General features: G+C 40.7%; 1 protein-coding gene across 1 annotated transcript; it reads left to right on the plus strand.

Annotated features, from left to right (window-relative positions):
* Nucleotides 1–951: 951 nt before the first annotated feature.
* On the plus strand, nucleotides 952–20155 carry SNRNP48 (small nuclear ribonucleoprotein U11/U12 subunit 48). Its single transcript, XM_067467549.1, has 9 exons — nucleotides 952–1095; nucleotides 3839–3952; nucleotides 6247–6307; nucleotides 7498–7563; nucleotides 9046–9234; nucleotides 11678–11799; nucleotides 13523–13644; nucleotides 18337–18489; nucleotides 19998–20155. The coding sequence occupies exons 1-9, from the start codon at nucleotides 1027–1029 to the stop codon at nucleotides 20032–20034; spliced, it is 933 nt and encodes a 310-aa protein (XP_067323650.1). The 5' UTR covers nucleotides 952–1026; the 3' UTR covers nucleotides 20035–20155.
* The last annotated feature ends 288 nt before the right edge of the window (nucleotides 20156–20443 follow it).

Raw genomic sequence — 20443 nt, forward strand, 5'->3', positions numbered from 1 at the left:
GCCACAGCAACGCGTGGCAGGGGATGGCTAGTAAAAAATATATAATTATAATATCATTATTATTAGTATATATAGTATATATATATATATATATATATATATATACACACACACACACACATGCATATATATATATAACTATATAACATATTATAGATATGTGTGTGTAAATAAAAATGTAATGTTAGTTTGTGGGATTAACATAACTCAAAAACTATTGGACGAATTGACACCAAATTTGGACACAAGACACCGATCAGGCCAATGAGTGACCATTACTCATAAAAACACTGGAAAACATAGCAGAAGGGACTTAAAAAGCAAAAACATACATTACAACATATGCACAAAACCACATATTTGCACATATGCACACACACACACACACACACACACACAAAACACATATACACAGACCAGGCCACAGCAACGTGTGGCAGGGGTCGGCTTGTGTGTGTGTGTGTGTGGATATATATATATATATATATATATATATAACATACAAACCAACTACCAAAAACACATTTCACCACTTAATGCAAGAAGGTATGCAATACAATGTTTGCAAATTAGTTGATGCAACTTGGATTCATCTTTTTTAGGTTTGCTTTGGCTTCCTAATATTGCAAGACTATTCAAAGACAGAAGACATGCATTACCTTAGCTATTTGAAGGCTTTGTGTGAAACGTCGAGAGCCAATCAGAAAAAAAGGAATACTGACCTATTCTTGAGCTGACTTCAAGCAAAACCATGGATGACAGCATGAAAAAGGATCCTTGGCTTCACCTGCAACGCCGCACTCCACCGACAGAGGCCGCGCTTCTGACCGCGAGTTGCCCTCAACCCACAAATAATAGCCTTTCGAAAAAGTTGGAAGACTCGCGAGACTTTGCTCCGCCTCCTGGAACAAGGAAACGAGGCCATGGAAACTAGGCCACTGTTTTGCCAGGAGTAAAAATGGCGCCGCTTCGTTCTGCGCATCACTGTTTTCCGCACAAGAGGCCGTGAAGCTGCCCTTACCCACCATGGCGGCGGACACAGGTCCCGCTCTGAAAGAGGCTCCGATTCCCTCCACGACAGGCTTCGGGGGCCCAGTAAGTGTCATTCATTTTTTATCCTTGTGTTTTAACCGTCTTTTAAAACTGTTTATAAAACACATAAGGTTGTATTTTGCACATGGTTTTAATTTTCATTAGGAGCCACCTTGTGTCCGATTTTGAGAGGCCTCTTCTACACTGCCATATAAAATACAGATTATCTGCTTTGAACCGGATTATATGACAATGTAGACTCATAATCCGGTCCAAGTAGATAATGCGGATTATATGTTTTAGATGCAACTTGGAATATTGTGTCCCATTCTGGGCACCACAATTGAAGAGAGATATTGACAAGCTGGAATGTGTCCAGAGAAGGGCAACTAAAATGATCAAGGGTCTGGAGAACAAGCCCTATGAGGAGCGGCTTAAAGAGCTGGGCATGTTTAGCCTGAAGAAGAGAAGGCTGAGAGGAGGTATGATAGCCATGTATAAATATGTGAGAGAAAGTCACAGGGAGGAGGGAGCAAGCTTGTTTTCTGCTTCCCTGGAGACTAGGATGCAGAACAATGGCTTCAAACTACAGGAAAAGAGACTCCACCTGAACATTAGGAAGAACTTCCTGACTGTGAGAGCCATTCAGCAGTGGAACTCTCTGCCCCGGAGTGTGGTGGAGGCTCCTTCTTTGGAAGCTTTTAAACAGAGGCTGGATGGCCATCTGTCGGGGTGCTTTGAATGCAGTTTTCCTTCTTCTTGGCAGGGGGTTGGACTGGATGGCCCACGAGGTCTCTTCCGACTATGATTCTGTGATTCTAACTTTGATAATCTGGGCTCGTTGGCAGTGTAGAAAGAGCCAGAGAAATGATATGCAAATTGAGGATCCCTTACGCCATCTGCAGTGTCGAATTAATGCAGTTTGACACCGCTTTAACTGCCATGGCTCAATTCTGTGGAATCCTGGAAACCTTGGCACCAGCACTCTGGCCCCTTCTTCACTGCCATATAATCCAGATTATCAAAGCACACAATTCACATTATCTCCCTTGAACTGGATTATATGAGTCAACACTGCCATATAATTCAGTTAAAAGCTGATAATCTGAATGTTATATGGCAGTGTGGATCCAGCCATAATCCTACTTAAAATCACTACACCCCACGCAGACATTTCATACGTACCACATACTTCTTTTTTCAAGCATTAAATAACCAATTCAGGTAAAACATAACGATAAATATATGTTCAACACATTATGTATTAAATACCCGTTGAACATCACTTCTGGGCACCATAATTGAAGAGAGATATTGACAAGCTGCAATGTGTCCAGAGGAGGGCGACTAAAATGATCAAGGGTCTGGAGAACAAGCCCTATGAGGAGAGGCTTAAAGAGTTGGACATGTTTAACCTGAAGAAGAGAAGGCTGAGAGGAGACATGATAGCCGTGTATAAATATGTGAGAGGAAGTCATAGGGAGGAGGGAGCAAGCTTGTTTTCTGCTGCCCTGGAGACTAGGACGCCGGGCAATGGCTTCAAACTACAAGAGAGGAGATTCCATCTGAACATGAAGAAGAACTTCCTGACTGTGAGAGCTATTCAGCAGTGGAACTCTCTGCCCTGGAGTTTGGTTGAGGCTCCTTCTTTGGAAGCTTTTAAACAGAGGCTGGATGGCCATCTGTTGGGGGTGCTTTGAATGCAATTTTCCTGCTTCTTGGCAGGGGGTTGGACTGGATGGCCCGTCAGGTCTCTTCCAACTCTATGATTCTATGGATGGCCATCTGTCGGGGGTCCTTTGAATGTAATTTTCCTGCTTCTTGGCAGGGGGTTGGACTGGATGGCCTGTGAGGTCACTTCCAACTCTATGATTCTATGGATGGCCATCTGTCGGGGGTGCTTTGAATGTAATTTTCCTGCTTCTTGGCAGGGGGTTGGACTGGATGGCCTGTGAGGTCTCTTCCAACTATGATTTTATGGATGGCCATCTGTCGGGGGTGCTTTGAATGTAATTTTCCTGCTTCTTGGCAGGGGGTTGGACTGGATGGCCCGTGAGGTCTCTTCCAACTATGATTCTATGGATGGCCATCTGTCAGGGGTGCTTTGAATGTAATTTTCCTGCTTCTTGGCAGGGGGTTGGACTGGATGGCCTGTGAGGTCTCTTCCAACTCTATGATTCTATGGATGGCCATCTGTCGGGGGTGCTTTGAATGCAATTTTCCTGCTTCTTGGCAGGGGGTTGAACTGGATGGCCCGTGAGGTCTCTTCCAACTCTATGATTCTGTGGATGGCCATCTGTCGGGGGTGCTTTGAATGCAATTTTCCTGCTTCTTGGCAGGGGGTTGGACTGGATGGATGGCCCATGAGGTCTCTTCCAACTCTATGATTCTATCCTTTATGTTGACAGGCATTCAAGTACGAACCCCAACCTGTTAGAACTTGAAACGTGATTTAAATAAAAGGACTTTTGCTTGCTGGTGGACCAGTAGAGGCCTTGCTTACACTGCCATATAATACAGTTTCAGAATCCAGATTATCTGCTTTGAACTGGGTTATATGGCAGTGTAGAATCATACAATCCAGTTCAAAGCAGATTACACTATGGCCCCATCTATACTGCCACATAATCCAGTTCAAAGCAGATAATTCTGATTTTATATGGCAGTGGAGAAGGGGTCTGAGATCTTTTAAGGTGATGGGAGGGGGAAAGAATAAAGAGCGGTGAGGGAAAGATACCAGATGATGCTTCTGGGGGGTGCATGTCATGTATCAAATCTATCAGCTGCCTTGTCCTTTTCTTCCCAGTGTCGGAAAGTATCATGTCCCTATGATCCTAACCATCAAATGCCTGTGACTTCCCTGGAGAAGCATATGATGTCCTGCAGGCTGAGGAAACTGGAGTACTCCAAAGAGGAGGAGGTGAGACACTTGCATAGTTTTCTTTCCTATTTTGATCCTCACTTTGTAGGGTTGAAAGGGATTCTCCCTTTCTGGGTTTTCTCTTGAAAGTAAAGGTGAAGTCTGAAAGGAGAAATGCACCCACTGATAGAAAAGCTGACTTTTTGTAGAAAACTAACAGTAACACTGTCCAGCTTCTCAGGCTATTTGTTATAAATGACATACCGGCAGTTAAGTCACATGTTGTGTAAATACTTTATGTTTTATTGCAGTGATACTTGTTCCAGAAACTAGCAAAGCAACACTAGGATGTTTCTCATGGCGATCTTACATCCTTTAGTTACATTCTCCCACTCCCTGATAACGGAAATGTATTCAATGTATTGTCAAAGGCTTTCATGGCCAGAATCACTGGGTTGTTGTAGGTTTTTTTGGGCTATATGGCCATGTTCTAGGGGCATTCTCTCCTGACATTTCTCCTGCATTTATGGCAGGCGAAGGTACTGAGGTCTGTTGTAACTAGGAAAATGGGTTTATATATCTGTGGAATGACCAGAGTGGGACGATGAACCTTTGTCTGTTGGAGCAAGGTGTCAATGTTTCAGTTGACCATCTTGATTAGCATTTGATGGCCTGGCTGTGCCTGGGGCAATCTTTTGTTGAGAGGTGATTAGATGTCCTTGATTGTTTCCTCTCTGTTGTTTATACAGAGACTACACAGAGAAGCCATTGAAATCCACAAGTATGTGGACAATTTCTTTTTTTTATTAAAATAAATTTTATTGGTTAATTTTCTATAAACAACACTAAAAAACCTGGGAGGGGGTATGGGGCGGGAAAAAAGGGGGGGTATAGGGGAGGTGTATGTGTGGGGAAGGGGTAGTGGTTGGGGAAGGAATCCACGGGGGGGGGGAGTGGGGGGGACAATTTCAACAGTATGTGGACAATTTCAACAGAAAGGAGATAACCATGAAACTGAACAAAATCTGGCTACGAGTATTAAAAAAAATCTAAAATTACAACAGCAAAACAACAGAAAGGAAACAATCAAGGACATCTAATCACCTCTCAACAAAAGATTGCCCCAGGCACTGCCAGGCCATCAAATGCTAATCAAGATGGTCAGTTGAAACATTCACACCTAGCTCCAATAGACAAGAGTTCTTTGTCCCACCCTGGTGATTCCACAGATATATAAACCCATTTCCTAGTTCCAACAGACCTCACTATCTCTGAGGATGCTTGCCATAGATGCAGGCGAAATGTCAGGAGAGAATGCCTCTAGAACATGGCCATATAGCCTGAAAAAACCTACAACAACCTGGCAATGTATTTGTTTCTCAGTATGTGGATATTAATGTATATAACAATTAAAGAGCACTGGTATCCACTTCCTACCTCACTAAGAAATATCATTTTATCCAATACTTTACAAGCCCTCCCTAAAGCTACCACCTAATGCTAAGAAAACATCTTAATTATTAGAAGTACATTCCTCTTTGGAGTTTACTTCTAAATAAGTGTGTATAACATTGCAGCAAGTCGTGTACTTGCTAAATGCAGAGAAATAGCTAAGAATACATCTTAATTTAAGATTTTGCTAAGCAAAATCATTTCTGCAATCTAAGGGCATGTTGAATATATGATAAAAATGAAGGATGATTTCCATACTTTATGTAAAACTGAAAATGTTCTAGCTGAAAATGAAGATATGATTATCAATTGCAGAAGTCACCTTCTTGCTCTGCAGTTCTTTATTTATTAATTCATTCTATAAATAAATATCAAGGGAAATGATTTCAACATTAACATAGCAGCACTTCTACAGACCTGAGGATAGGCAGATACTTGATAACTGCTAAAATTCTAGGGATGTATTTTAATAGAAGTTGTGATGGCTCCATTTTGTGCAGTCCTCCAGACATTGTTGGGTATCAAATTGCAACAATCCTAGCCAGTATAGGCAGTTTGAAGTGAATACTAAGAATTGCAGTTCAAAAACATCTGGAGGTCATGATGCCACCCTTTGCATTAGCACTGAAAAGGGAGGCACGGGGGCTGTTTTGGAGCAACTCAAGTCAATGATCATGATAATTACACAGTGACTTATTTAATTAATTTATTTATTTATTTCACGTACTTCTACCCTACCCTTCTCAACCACCAAGGGGGGACTCAGGGTGGCTTACAAAAGGCACAAATCGATGCCAACATAAACAATAAAATGTATATAAACAGCAATTAAAACAATCAATTATACATCGTAATCAATAAAACCAATCTAGACTTCTCTGTTTGCATATTTTATCTTTCAGAATGAAATGTATGATTCTTCTTTTTTCTATGAAAAAGCAAAAATCCCTAAAGTTCTCATGGGTGAGTATGGATGTAATAATATATATTGGTTAAAATAATAATAAGGCAGCAGATTCTCATTGTATTTGTTTGGCTGAATGAAAAAAAATACACTCATTCTTTGATTCTGTACATTTCTACTTCCATTCTTTAAAATTGCTGAAGGTTAGTTTAGCATACTTTATTCATGCTGATAATGTGCCTATAAACTAGAAACTGTGCTGACAGTTGGAAGTAAATAAAATAAAATGTCCAATAAAACTTCTGAGTCTTTGGTTGGCCAGGACACTTTGCTCTGTTGTTTAAATAATAATAATAATAATTCTTTATTTATACCCCGCTACCATCTCCCGAAGGACTCGGTGCGGCTTACAAGAGGCCAAGCCCAAATACATCAGTAAAAAAGCAACAACAACAATACAGACAATAAATAAACTCATAAACAAAGCAATAAACAGTAACAATAACACCACGACGCATTAAAACCTATGGCGGGCCAATTGTAATAATTCAAATTTTAAAAATGCTGGGCATGACAAGGTGACATATAACTAGGATATGTATTTGGAGAGAGATGGAGTGAGCAGACAATCCTAGATCATTGGTAAAGTGCGTTTAGAGACATGTTGCTTAGGGTTTCCTTATTCTGGGAAGGCACACTGGAAGAACCACATTTTCAGACTCCTCTTAAAGACTGCCAAAGTTGGGGCATGCCTAATGTCCTTGGGGAGCGAGTTCCAGAGTCAAGGGGCCACCACCGAGAAGGCCCTATCCCTCGCCCCCACCAATCGCGCTTGCGATGAAGGTGGGATCGTGAGTAGGGCCTCTCCAGATGAACGAAGAGATCGTGTGGGTTCGTACACAGAGATGCGGTCACGCAGGTAGGCGGGTCCCAAACCGTTTAGGTCTTTGTAGGTAAGCACCTGCACCTTGAATTGGAACCGGAAAATGAATGGCAGCCAATGGAGCTCTTTAAACAGGAGGGTAGTTCTTAAATAGTTCTTAAATAGTTCAACATAATATCCATTCTATTAAATATCTTATCTCTGAGTAAAAATAAATTTAAAGCAATAACATACAGTCTTTCCTCCAATTCCCAAAGAACTGCTTGTCTGTGTACTTCACACATTTAAAATTAAATACTGGCTTTAGACTTCAGAGAGAGTTGAAATACATTAAACACTCTAATATGTACTTTTATTTCAATGCAGACAAGAATTTGCAGTTTGACATTATTAAACAAGCTGCTACCAAAGGGTGTGGAAGTTATTTCCCAGGTAAGTGGCGATTAAGAAATGTTGTCAAAGAATTTCTCTTGGAATAGAGACTGTGTTGAGTCTGAGAAGGTTGCGAAGGTTGTCTTTGGTTCTTCCCAGTATGTCTGTGCTCCTTGAAGGAATAGGAGGGCTCAAATGTGACAAAATGAATAACATGGTGTAGCATCACATGTCTGGGGAATAATTCATGCGAGATTTCCTTAGGACATCCTGGCAAAGTTCTTGGGTACTGTGAGTCTTTCTTGCCCAATAGTATTTGTCCATTTATTGCTTTGTTATGCTTGCTTTCTGTGATTTGGAATTAAAACTAAATTAAGAACATTCTGCACCCAGTATCCTTAATAAACAAATCAACTGAGGAGGAGACTTCCTGATCATATAGCAGGGGACAAATGCAAATCATTAAAACATCCAGAGCCAGGTTGGGTCCAGGTTGCATTGAGTGGTCGGGATGATGATGATGATGATGAGTAACACTGTGTAACAAAATTTGAATTGTTTTCTGTTCCTGATTTGAAAATATTATTTCCTTTTTCCTTGTGCAGAAGTTACTTTGAAAGTAGTTGTTATAACAATTAGAACCCAGAGACAAAAATTGTGTTAAATAGTGTAATAATAATAAATATATTACCTATCCTTGTGGCACGAATCAGGGTACAACATCATTAACGCAAAGAGATTAAAACACTATTAAAATACAAGATACACATACTGTATATACTCAAGTATAAGCCTAGTTTTTCAACCCTTGTTTTAGGCTAAAAAAGTCCCCCTCAGCTTATACTCGAGTCAAGGTTATTTATTATTTTACTCTGTTGTTGTTATTATTATTATTATTATTACATTTATTATTTTACTCTATTATTATTATAGTTATCATTTTACTTTATTATTACATTTTTATTTTATCAGTGTTATCATTAAAATTATTATTTTACACTGATTGTTATTCCATCTATTATTTCACTCTATTATTATTCCATTTATTAGTTTACTGTCTTTATTATTATTGGAAGGATACGTAAGCACATTTACATTGAAGAAGATTAGGGCAGTCTTATCTTATATTACAATTCTATATAAATATTCAAAAACATTTAACCTACTGATGCCTCAATGAGATGCCTCAATTAATGTAATTTTATTGGTATCTATTTTCATTTTGAAATGTACCAGTAGCTTCTGAATTTCTCACCCTCGGCTTATACTTGAGTCAATCCGTTTCCCGAGTTTTTGTGGTAAAATTAAGTGACTCGGCTTATATTCAGGTCGGCAAATGCAGAATAAGACAGTAGCTTGACCTGTGGGATGAAGACTTAGCTGTTTTCCATCCCACCTGACTTTTATCGTTAAAATCTGAGCTTTTGTCAAGAGGTTGAGAAGTTGAGAGGTTGAGCCACTCACACTCCTCTTGTCTCTGAGGCTCAGAGCACTTGTTTGTTTTTATTGTAATAATAAAATCAACTTGTTTACACACCATAGGTGCTTATTCCTCTCTGCCTGTCGAAGTTCCAGAAAACCACAAGCGCTACATCTGTGATCTGACCCAGGCTGACCGCCTTGCAATTTATGACTATGTCCTTGCTGAGACAAAGAACCAGAGGTCAAGATCCCAGCTGGCGGAAAATGACAGTGATCTCTTCGTAGATTTGGCAGCAAAAATCAACCAAGGTCTGGGGGAAAATGTTACAGCTGCATTCTGTGTGATGCCAGGAAACTGTAAAAAGTATGAAACAGGATTTCAAACCCTCTTATTGATGGGTTGTTGTAGGTTTTTTCGGGCTATATGGCCATGGTCTAGAGCAGGGGTCCTCAAACTTTTTGAACAGGGGGCCAGTTCACTGTCCCTCAGACTGTTGGGGGGCCGGACTATAGTTTACACGGGAATATTGTGAAACATTTATTTTATATATTGTGAAACATTTATTTCTAATTACAAATAAATGAAATGTTGACTTCAAGCATGTCGTAGCATGGGTAACAGGCTTACTATAACAACAGGGAACACATGAATATGTTTAACTGATCAGCCTATTGGCCAAACTCCCATAACCTCTTGCCATCATAGTTTGTGGCAGGCACACAAAGTTTCTGGATAAGAACTACTACTTTCAAAATAAGGGCCACAAAATTAAAAAGAAAATAAATAACACTTTCAAACCAGGAAAAGATTTCTGTTCTACAATTTTATCATTACGTTTATTTATACACCACTTTTTGTCTCCACAAGGAGACTGTGGGCCCTTCCAGACATGCCCTATATCCCAGGATCTGATCCCAGGTTTTCTGCTTTAAACTGGATTATATGAGTCTGCACTGCCAGATAATCTGGGATAAACAGAAAACCTTGGATCAGATAATGGGATATAGGGCCTTTCTGAAAGGGTCCTTCCAAACAGCCATATAGCCCAGAATATCAAGGCAGATAATCCACAATATCCGCTTTCAACTGCATTGTCAGAGTCCACACTGCCATATAAGCCAGTTAAGTGGATTTTATACAGCTGTGTGGAAGGGGGCAAAGCAGCTTACATTTCAATACAATTTTAACTCTACAAATATATGAAACATTACAATAGAACTAAATATCATTGCTATTCTTTAAAGCAGGAGGGGTTTGGGGAAAAGAGATCCTGACGTTTGGGAATTGCAGTTCTGAGGATTTATAGTTCACCAGCCATCAAAGAGCATTCTGAGCTCCTCCAAAAATGGATCTGAACCAAACTTGGCATACAGAAGTCCCATGACTTTGAGGTAGGATCTTCAACAGATTATGGGATTTGCAGTACCTTCAATTGCTTCAGCTCTGTCATCAAAACCACAGGGCTCTCTCCCACTGCCTCAAGGCACAGCTGCTGGGGGAAGCCTCTTTGGAGAGGAGTGCTGGCACAGCCCCCAGGAGAGGTGCACCGTCGCCATGGCATCTGAGCCACCGGGCTGCCCCTCGAGGCAGGGAGCACCCCCGTGGCCACCTCTTCCCCGTGTGCTAACACTTGTGTTGACTCTCTCCCCCCGCTCTCTTCCCCCGCACATTTGCCAATGCTGGGAGGAGGATGGGGCAGGGAGTGCATACCCAGGGGCCAGTGGAGGGAGCACACTCCCTGCACTGGCCCTCTTCCTACGCGCACTTGCCAATCCAGGGAGCATCTTTCTCCCGGTGTTTGCAAGTGTGTGGGGAAAAGGGCGGTGCAGGGAGCACACTCCCTGCACTGGCCTTGGATGCGTGTTCCTGGCACCAGTGTAGGAAGCGCCCGCCCAGGGGACGCTGACAAGCGTGTGGGGGGAAGAGTGCCAGTGCAGAGGAAGCACGCTCCCTCCATCGTCCCCTGGGCAAGCACTTCCTGCACCAACCCAACGCTGGGAGAAGACCAAGAGGTGTGGTGGCCCAGATCCCCTCGCGGGCTGGATAAATGCCCCCGGGGGGCCAGGTGTGGCCCGCGGGCCTTAGTTTGGGGACCCCTGGTCTAGAGGCATTCTCTCCTGACGTTTCGCCTTCATCTATGGCAAGCATCCTCAGAGGTAGTGAGGTCTGTTGGAACTAGGAATGCCTCTAGACCATGGCCATATAGCCCGAAAAAACCTACAATAACCCAGTGATTCCGGCCATGAAAGCCTTCCACAATCCCTCTTATTGATGTCTCTTTCTTTTTCTTTTGAATTAAATCTCTGTTCCCTTCCTCCATCTTGTCATCTTACTTGGTGGACCTCTTCTAGCAATGACTACATAACACTGGCAAAAAGGCTGAAAATTCCATATTCATGTTTACTTTTTGGTTAATGCCATTTCAGTTAGACTAGGCATGGGCACACTTTGGCCCTCCAGGTGTTTTGGATTTCAACCCCCACAATTCATAACAGCCTACTGGCTGTTAGGAATTCGTTTGCTCATGCCAGAGTTTGCCAAGTCACCCATAGCAAGTAAAAATTTCATATAGGTAACTCAACAGAAATAGTAAACGTAGTAGACACAGTATTTTGCTGCATCTCACACTGAATGATCCCTGAATGAGACTGGAACTGTGCTGTGCCATCATTCAGCCATCATGCAGCATGTGTGTTAAAAACTGAAATAATTCTACCTCCAAAAGAATTAAGTATCTTTTTTTCCATGTAGATGACGGTCAGAAAGGTCCCAAGTCCCACCTTGAAATTCTCGCAGAGATGCGCGACTACAAAAGACGGCGGCAGTCCTACAGAGCTAAGAATGTGCACATAACAAAGAAATCCTACACAGAGGTAAGTGCCAGGAGCAGGGGCAACTGGTAAATCACCTCTGGGTTGTTTTAGTGCAAACTTTTAAGTTTGAGATACTTCAGAAATCCAGAATTTTCAGTGGAGACACAGGTGGACATATAAAAGCTTGTGAAGTATCTACTTCTAGCTGCAGTTAGTTATCAGCTCTAACCCTTCCTGGACTGAGGAATTCTGGCTGCTGTGATCCATTTCTTAGTAGCCTTACTATTGGATTAGTGTAAATTACTGATAAAATACTAGTCTTGTCTTTCAAGATCTTTGTAAGGGACCTTCTCCATGATTCCATTTACAAGTGCAGTAGTGCATGACGAGGGTTTCCCACTTTTGGCTCCCTCATTATGGGACTGCTTAATAATAATAATAATAATAATAATAATAATAATAATAATAAGCAACAAAATTTGAAAAAATATGTTCCTGGTTTGACAGTGTTATTTTCTTTTTGATTGAGCAGTACTTACTTTGAAAGTCACTTTTGTACTGCACAAGCTTTATTTTTGTGACTGCCACAAACTATGATGAATTGGTTGAGACTCTATGAGCTATGATATATTGACTGAAAAACTAGAGCAAAATATGCTGCAAGATGTCCTGCAAAAACAAAGTTTTTGCAGTTTAATAAACTTTTTCCATGTTTTTATGATAGAACCAATTAGGAAATGACATTCATAACCCAGGAGCGAAACCATGTTACATAGTGTAATAGTAGTAGTAGTAGTAGTAGTAGTAAAAGGTAAAAGTAAAAGTTTCCCCTGACATTAAGTCTAATCGTTTCCGACTCTAGGGTGTGGTGGTCATTTCCATTTCTAAGCTGCAAAGCCGGCGTTGTCTGTAGACACCTCAAAGGTCATGTGGCTGGCATGCCCTTATCTTCCCGCAGAAGCGGTATCTATTGATCTACTCACATTTACATGTTTTTGAACTGCTAGGTTGGCAGAAGCTGGGGCTATCAGCAGGAGCTCACCCCACTCCCCAGATTCAAACTGCTGACCTTTTGGTTAGCAAGTTCAGCAGCTCAGCGGTTTAACCCACTATGCCACCAGAGGCCCCCACTTGTAGTAGGAGGAGGAGTAGTAATACATTTATTGCCTGCCTCTTCCTACCTGCTTTTATTTGGAGGTGCAGGGAGCATCCTACCAACTAAATCTGATTAACCTTCTAAGTTTTGAACTCATTTAAAATGTTCTTTTTACAAATAAAAGCAAAACTGAATACCAATAAAATTAATTCAAAACTCAGAAATAATCCAATCTGTTTAGCAACAAAACTATATATATTATATGTTACACAATTTTTGTTCCTGGATATAAATGTTGTTTCCTAATTGGTTCTATCGCAAATACATGAAAAAGGTTTATTAAATCACAACAGCTTTGTTTTTGCGGGACATCCTGCAGCACATTTTGCTCTAGTTTTTCGGTGAATATCTCATAGTTTCAACCAATTCTACATAGGTTGTGGCAGCCATAAAGGAGAAGTTTCTGGGGTATTACAACTACTTTCAAAGTAAGTACCACACAATTTAACAGGAAATAACACTTTCAAACCAGAAACAGAAAATTATTCAAATTTTGTTATGTTGCGCCCTCGATTAGTGAAAAGGTGCATCTAAGAAACCAGCTAAACCATGTTATTCACAATATCCGCCATGTCTCCAAATGTGTTTAGAAAGTCAACAAAATGAAATATTTTAATCCCTGCATAGGTAATCAGAGACGTAATTGGGGTGCACATGGAAGAACTGGCTACTCACTGGCAGGAGGAGAATAAGGACACAGAAGCTTGTGACAACGAAACATCCTCATTATCAGTAAAGTCTTCAAGAAGGTAAAATATCATAACAATACTACTTTCTGTGAACCACAAGGGACATAAAAGTTTATCAGCAGTGTCACTGCATTGTAAACTCAAGACAAAAGCTACAATGGGACTTTGTAGAATGCAGTCATGGCTAGCTTCTTGTATCATGAATCTTCGGCTTGCTTCCAAAGCACCCACTCCTTGTGGATACCAAATCCATGAATGCTCATATCCCATTGTATATAATGGCATATTAAATTGGTGTCCCTTATATAAAATGGCAAATCACAATTTGGTTTTGGATTTTTTTAAAAACTAAATATGGGATGCCCTCTTCACATAATATATCTTCAAACCAAGGGAGGGAGGGGAGAGATCCTTTCCTTAATATCTCTCCACTGTCACCAATTCAGGCCAGTAACTTATACCAGTTCTCTTCTGAGATCTGCTGGGACTCCTCTGGGTTTCTCTTTAAACCTTATTCAATGTTTTGCGCAACAGTTTTCATACACAACTCCACATTAACTGGGTTTATTTATAGATGTCTTGCACAAAAGCTTGTTGGTTACATTTGTATATTAGCGTCTTAGTTGAATATAACATTGTTTCATGACAACTATAACAAGATTAAAGGCTGTCTGGGCAGGGTGGACAAACAATCAATCCCACCTCTGCCACCAATATAGCAAAATTTGAGGCTGACCCTATGTTATATATACAAGTGACCGAATGTTCTTGTTGGGTATTACTGCCACCACCTCAGCTTCTATTGGCCTGAGGAACCAAAGGTGTGAATGTGTTTTAGGTAAGGGGTGTTTGTGCCCTTGTTCTTCTATGGCTTCCTCACTGGTTGACTGGACTTTAAAATGGTTTGACAGAATGAGTTCTGAGGAAATGGATAGATTGAGGCATACACCAGTTAAAGGTTAACTAGAAAGAGTTTATTGAACTTTATATTAACAAGTCATAGAAATGAGTGGTACAGAAGCGTGATTCAGTTGCAGAAACTTGGTTACTTAAACAAATAGTTCCCCTGACAGAAAAGCTTTTAACAACTGTGAGACTCCTTAAACATACTGTTCTATCTTTAGACACAGTATCAGTTGAGAACAGACTCCTGTCTGCACAGGGCAATAAGCTCCCCTATACTGTCCCTAGTATAAGGAGACAAATCTTTCTTTTACTGGCCCCAACAACACAGTAAAATCCCAGTCTTTTGTCTCAGCCTATTCCCTAAACTTAAGGCTCACTAAAAGCTCTCCCTTTTCTGTCAGATCCCTGCTCTATCTAGCTTCCTCTCCTCAAAAATCACTTCTTTCCCTGTCTGATCTCCAGACCCTCCTCTCTCCCTCTCTGTCAAAAGCTGACAGCTTATTTTCCCTCTCACAACCGACTCCTCCCCTAATTGCTATACCCAATCAGGAGTCGGCTTGGCTCCTCCTCCTGCTCTGCCTGCCTTCCAAGATGACAGCCACTGTCATGTAGGCTTCGGCCTAGTCGACTGAAAGGTAGATTTCATGACAACAACTCTTATCCTTATGACTTTTTACACATAGATTCACTTGTTAACCATATAATAGCAAACTCTCAACTGTTCTCCACTCACTATCCTGACTATTTCCTTAACTACTCTTACTTAACTTATTATCTGACCTATATTCATGGACACCTAACTTATCCTCATCTAATGGCTTTCCTTTCCTCTCTCTAACTGACTTCTTTTCTCTCTCTGAATGTTCCATTTTTTTCCCCCAGCTGTCATCCTTAACTCCCTTCTTTTTAAAATTCTGGCATCTGCTCATTTAAATATGACCAATCAGATTCCCTTATGTAAATTAGCTCCAGCCCTACTGCTACTACCCCTTTAAGAATCGCAGAATGGCTGGTCCCATTCCAACCCTGCAATATAGGCCATGTTCTAACATTAACTTTTGCTTTTAAATTCTACCCCATAACCAGTAGTTCACTACATACGCCCCTTAACTTAAGAAATATTGCTGGAGGTGAGTTTTTAATCTCATCGAAAGCAATATTACCAAACTATATTTCACAGAATAATTCCAAATTAAATTCACATTAAAACAGTATACATAAGTATTCACATATTCATCATATTTCACATGTACACATTTCTTAATAATTGCATAATTATCATACAATTTTTTATAAACATATACAAACATACCCTATATACTTTATCCATTGTTACCTTTCTCTATCTGTTCCCTCTCCTGCCTCTTATTCGCTCTAGTTGTGTATGTGTTGGAGGACCACTGCTCTCAATTTCACCTTTTCTTTCTCTTTCCCTCCCCTCATACCTTTTACCCCTTCTCTCACAGTGACATCACAAAGGGCCACTTCACTTAGCAACAGCCAATCCTGTGACATCACGAAGGATCACTGGATTGTCACCTAGCAACAGCCTTTGTGGTGCAGACATATAAGACATACTTTGACTTATCAAATAGCGACATATTTCCAAGCTGTGAAAATGGAGTGCTTGCTGTGCAATGCAGGGAAATGTATGTTTTCAACTGTGTTTGGCAACCATAATTGGCATCTCCTGGGTGCTGCTATGGGCAACATACAAATTTTTATTGCCACTTCCCCATTAAACCAAGATATATGTAGTCTGCCTTATTTGGCACAGATTGTTCCAGAAACTATGATTCTGCTGCAATGTTTAGCTTGCCCTGGTGTAGGATGAGATTCCATGCTCCAGACATGGCAGTATTTGCTGTACGAGATAAAAGATCATTAGACATACTCAGATGTAGATTTTATTTATTTATCTTGTCAAACTAATTGAGGGTGTGGTTATAATGTATTTAAAAACACAAAGTTAAAAACTTGGCATTATGCTAAATGTCCTTTGACCAGAAACTGCACACTTGGAGTGCCTCTGGTATTACTGTGAGAAGGTCCTCCATTGTGTGTGTGGCAGGGCTCAGGCTGCGTTGTAATAGGTGGTCTGTGGTTTGCTCTTCTCCATACTCGTATGTTGTGGGCTCCACTTTGTACCCCATTTCTTAAGGTTGGATCTGCATGTCGTGGTGCCAGAGTGCAGTCTGATCAGCTGCTTCCAAGGTCACCCAGCTTTCTGTGTGCTCAGGGGGGAGTTTCATCTGGTATCAGCCACTAGTTGAGGTTCCAGGTTTTAACCTGCCACTTTTGGACTCTCGCTTGCTGAGATATCCTGGAAGTATTTCTGTAGATTTTAGGAAGCTATTTCTTGATGTAAGTCATTGGCATGCTAGCTGATATTCAAACAGAGGATGGACTGGAGATGTCAATGCCTTGGTCCTTTCATTACAGGCTGATACTTTCCGACAGATGTCAGGTAGTGCAATACCAGCTAAACAGTGTAATTTCTCCAGCAGTGTAGGGCGTAGACATCCTGCGATAATGCAGCATGTCTCATTAAGAGCCGCATCCACTGTTTTAATGTGGTGAGATGTATTGCACCCTGGGCATGCATATTCAGCAGCAGAGTACCAAAGTGCAAGGGCAGATGTCTTCGCTGTGTCTGGTTGTGATCCCCAGGTTGTGCCAGTCAGCTTTCGTATGATATTATTTCTGGGGGCCCCAGTGGCACAGCAGGTTAAACGACTGATCTGCTGAACTTGCTGACCGGAAGGTCGGCAGTTCAAATTGGGGGAGCTCCCACTGTTAGCCACAGCTTCTGCCAACCCAGCAGTTCGAAAGAATGCTAATGTGAGTAGATCAGTAGATAGTATTTCTAGCACCCACATTTTGCTTGATATTCAGGCAGTGCTTCTTATAAGTTAGAGCATGGTCCAGAGTGACAGGTATTTTGGTGTGCTGTAATGATCCAGTGAGATTCCTTCCCAGGTAATCCTCAGACCTCGAGATACTTGTCTGTTCTTAAGATCAAAAGAACATGTCTGCATTTTAGATGGATTAGGAATCAGCTGGTTTTCCTTGTAATAGGCAGTAAGAGCACCTAAAGGTTTGGATAGCTTCTGTTCAGTCATCTTGCATGTGTCACAAATACACAAATTAACAGATTAACAGTATTGCAGCAGAGACAAGGAGCATTTGATTCAGTATAGTGCTCATGAAAACTTTTGAGAGAGTGATCTTTGGAAAGTTTTAAAAACATAACAGCAAAGTGTTGTATTGCACTGCCTTTTAGGATGCTTGGGATCACAAGCTCCCTCTTTCCCTTGTGTTCTTTCCTTCTCTGCCTTGTAGTAAGCCATAGGAAAAGTAATAATCCCAAGAATGTACTCAATATTTCTCATAGCATCTGAACAATAGCCAGGAATCTTTCAGACTGCAATTCTTTCTATAATTGCTGTAAATTCCCTGGTTTTGTAATTGTTAACAAACATTTGATCACCAAATGCAATGTATCCCTTTGATTACAAAAATCATTTTTTTTAATTCATGCCGTTCTCTTTTCAGAGTGAGGGACACAAACATGACCTTCTTGCTCAGCAAGGGTACTCCTCCCTGCCATCACCGTAACCCCGTATGAGGATATTATTGTTTATGTTAAGCTAAGGAAAAGCATTTCACATCATTCTTAAGAAGATGGCATGGCTACAATAGTTTGCAATGTGAACATTAACAACTCAGCATCTTTTCAAGAGCCTTTATTAATCACTAGCTTGCTGACCATACAGTCATAGCAGCTTATTTTTTCCCTAAGCTGGTGGATCTGCATTTGAAGCTTTCCATTTCATTTTCCCTTAGAAAAGACGAGCGGCGGTCTGGATCCGCTGACTCAAGACAGTCTGAAGGAAGTTCTCGGGATGTTGATCACTCCAGGCATAGAAGAAATTCCAGCAGAAGTCCAGGCAAAAGAAAAAGAAGCCGAGAAAAAAGTTCCCGAAGAAAAAGAGAGAGGTGAGTAATTTCCTTGGTCCCTGATTTATGGCTTTTATGCCACCACAGGAATAACTGTGGCCAGGAACTTCTTATAATAGTTCAAATTCAATGGTAGGTATTTAGAACATGTGACACTAAGGACTTCATCTCCCAAGATGGGAAAATTGGGTGGGATTGTTGTCTTTGCATGGCATTTCATGGGTTTCCGTCTTTATTAAAGACTGAGAATTTACTCATCCCCATCACACAGGATTGCCTCTTCCCCTTTCAACAATTGCAAGGATACCAATACTCATTTTGGAACACTTCTTTCCACGGGATCCTTTCCTCTGAAGCCCCTACACTAAAAGAGGCAGGCACACTTTTTAAAACACTTATTTCAGTGGGACCCACAATGTCTTTAAACCATTAATGGAAGCAAGAGGAGCATTAGCAGACAGCCAACATGAACATCCACACTAAAGCGGCGCAAAGTAATCGGACAAATCCACCACTTCCCATCACAAGGAAAATGCGAATTTTTAAGCATTTCTATGCATAGAGAAAGGATTGGAGTCGGCAAATTTCTCCCATTTCTACCCACTGTTGAGATAGAGTCCCACCAGAAGGTACTGGAAGCAGTTGTGAGTCACTTGATGGGCTCCATGGGAGTCTGTCTTTGAAATGTGTAGAAATGGATAGAAACAGAGGAAAATTTCATATGATGAGATCCTGAGTTAATTTATTGATTCAGTAATAATGTAAAGGGGAAAAATGCTTTTCAACAAGGCATTTCTCTCATTCCTTTAGTTGCTTAAATTTTAGCCTTCCAATTATTTTCAGAAGTTCTGATCTCATAGTGGGCTAGGGTGTAATTTTTAAAATAATTAGATGACACTAACCAACTGAATGTAAATATCACTAAAGAATGGCTGGCTGCATGGAGCAGAGTTGCAGAATCTTAATTGGCTGCCAGCTCATTTCTGACCAATATTCAAAGTGCTAGTTTTGACCTATAAAGCCCAGATATTTATTTATTTACACACACATCCACACACACATATCTTGCATGGCTGAAATGTGACCACTCTTTTATTTATTTATTTTTATATCATTTTACCTCGCCCATATCAGCCCAAAGGCGGCTCAGGGCGGTTGGCGGGCTGCAAACGTTATGGTTTGGATGAAATATATATTTGCAAATTTATCTGTTGTCCACATTGTTGTCATTAAACCTGCAACTTCAGTTCAGTTCATGAATAGACTTCTAGCTCAAGGTGCAGTTTCACTGTATGATTAGCAAACAGGCAAACTGTCTTAAAGATCTTACAGTAGTTCAACCTGGTTAGCTATGAAAGGGCAACAAGACATGAACATGATGGCATTCAGTGTATGTTTTTGGGTTACATTTCTTTTGGAGTGAAAATCAAAGGGACAAGTCATAGGCTTCATGGAAGTGGTAAATATTGAATGAGGATTTGGTTTAGGCTTTTCCCCTCATCTGATGAAGACAAGGAGTCTGACATAATATGGTTGATTTGTTTCAGAGATGAAGACAAGCATCACAGTCGCAAAAAAAGATAGTAAGGTTTGTACCATCACTGGAATATGTACCATCTTGTGGAAATGCCAGAAACTGGAAATGTGATATTTATTTCACTGTTGTGTCAACTTTCATAATTTAATAAATGTGGTGTAAGATCTATCGTTGATATCTTGATTTGTGGAAGGAAAATGCAGGACGCAGTGTTGTCATTCCAGTGCCTTCGTTGCCTTACAGATCAAATGTAGCAGTAGAGATCATGAATAAAAATATCGCACACACCTTCTAGAAATTTATGCAGATGGACTTCAATTAACCCTTGCATTAAATGGGTTAATTTTTACATATTGCCATCTCAGGACAGTGGTATCACCATTGTATATCTAATGTTTGGAATTTTAACAGAATAAATGTCAGAAGGGAAAGAGGAGAGAGAAAGAGATGCTGCCC

This window comes from Anolis sagrei, chromosome 4, assembly GCF_037176765.1.
Source record: "Anolis sagrei isolate rAnoSag1 chromosome 4, rAnoSag1.mat, whole genome shotgun sequence".
Classification (NCBI taxonomy): Eukaryota; Metazoa; Chordata; class Lepidosauria; order Squamata; family Dactyloidae; genus Anolis; species Anolis sagrei.

What these genes read in the sequence shown, in the direction of transcription:
- SNRNP48 (XM_067467549.1), top strand. Translation starts at nt 1,027, where the DNA reads ATGGCGGCGGACACAGGTCCCGCTCTGAAAGAGGCTCCGATTCCCTCC. An exon ending in TCAGTAAAGTCTTCAAGAAG is followed by an intron (nt 13,645 to 18,336) that starts GTAAAATATCAT and finishes ATTTTCCCTTAG; the next exon opens with AAAAGACGAGCGGCGGTCTG. An exon ending in TCCCGAAGAAAAAGAGAGAG is followed by an intron (nt 18,490 to 19,997) that starts GTGAGTAATTTC and finishes GATTTGTTTCAG; the next exon opens with AGATGAAGACAAGCATCACA.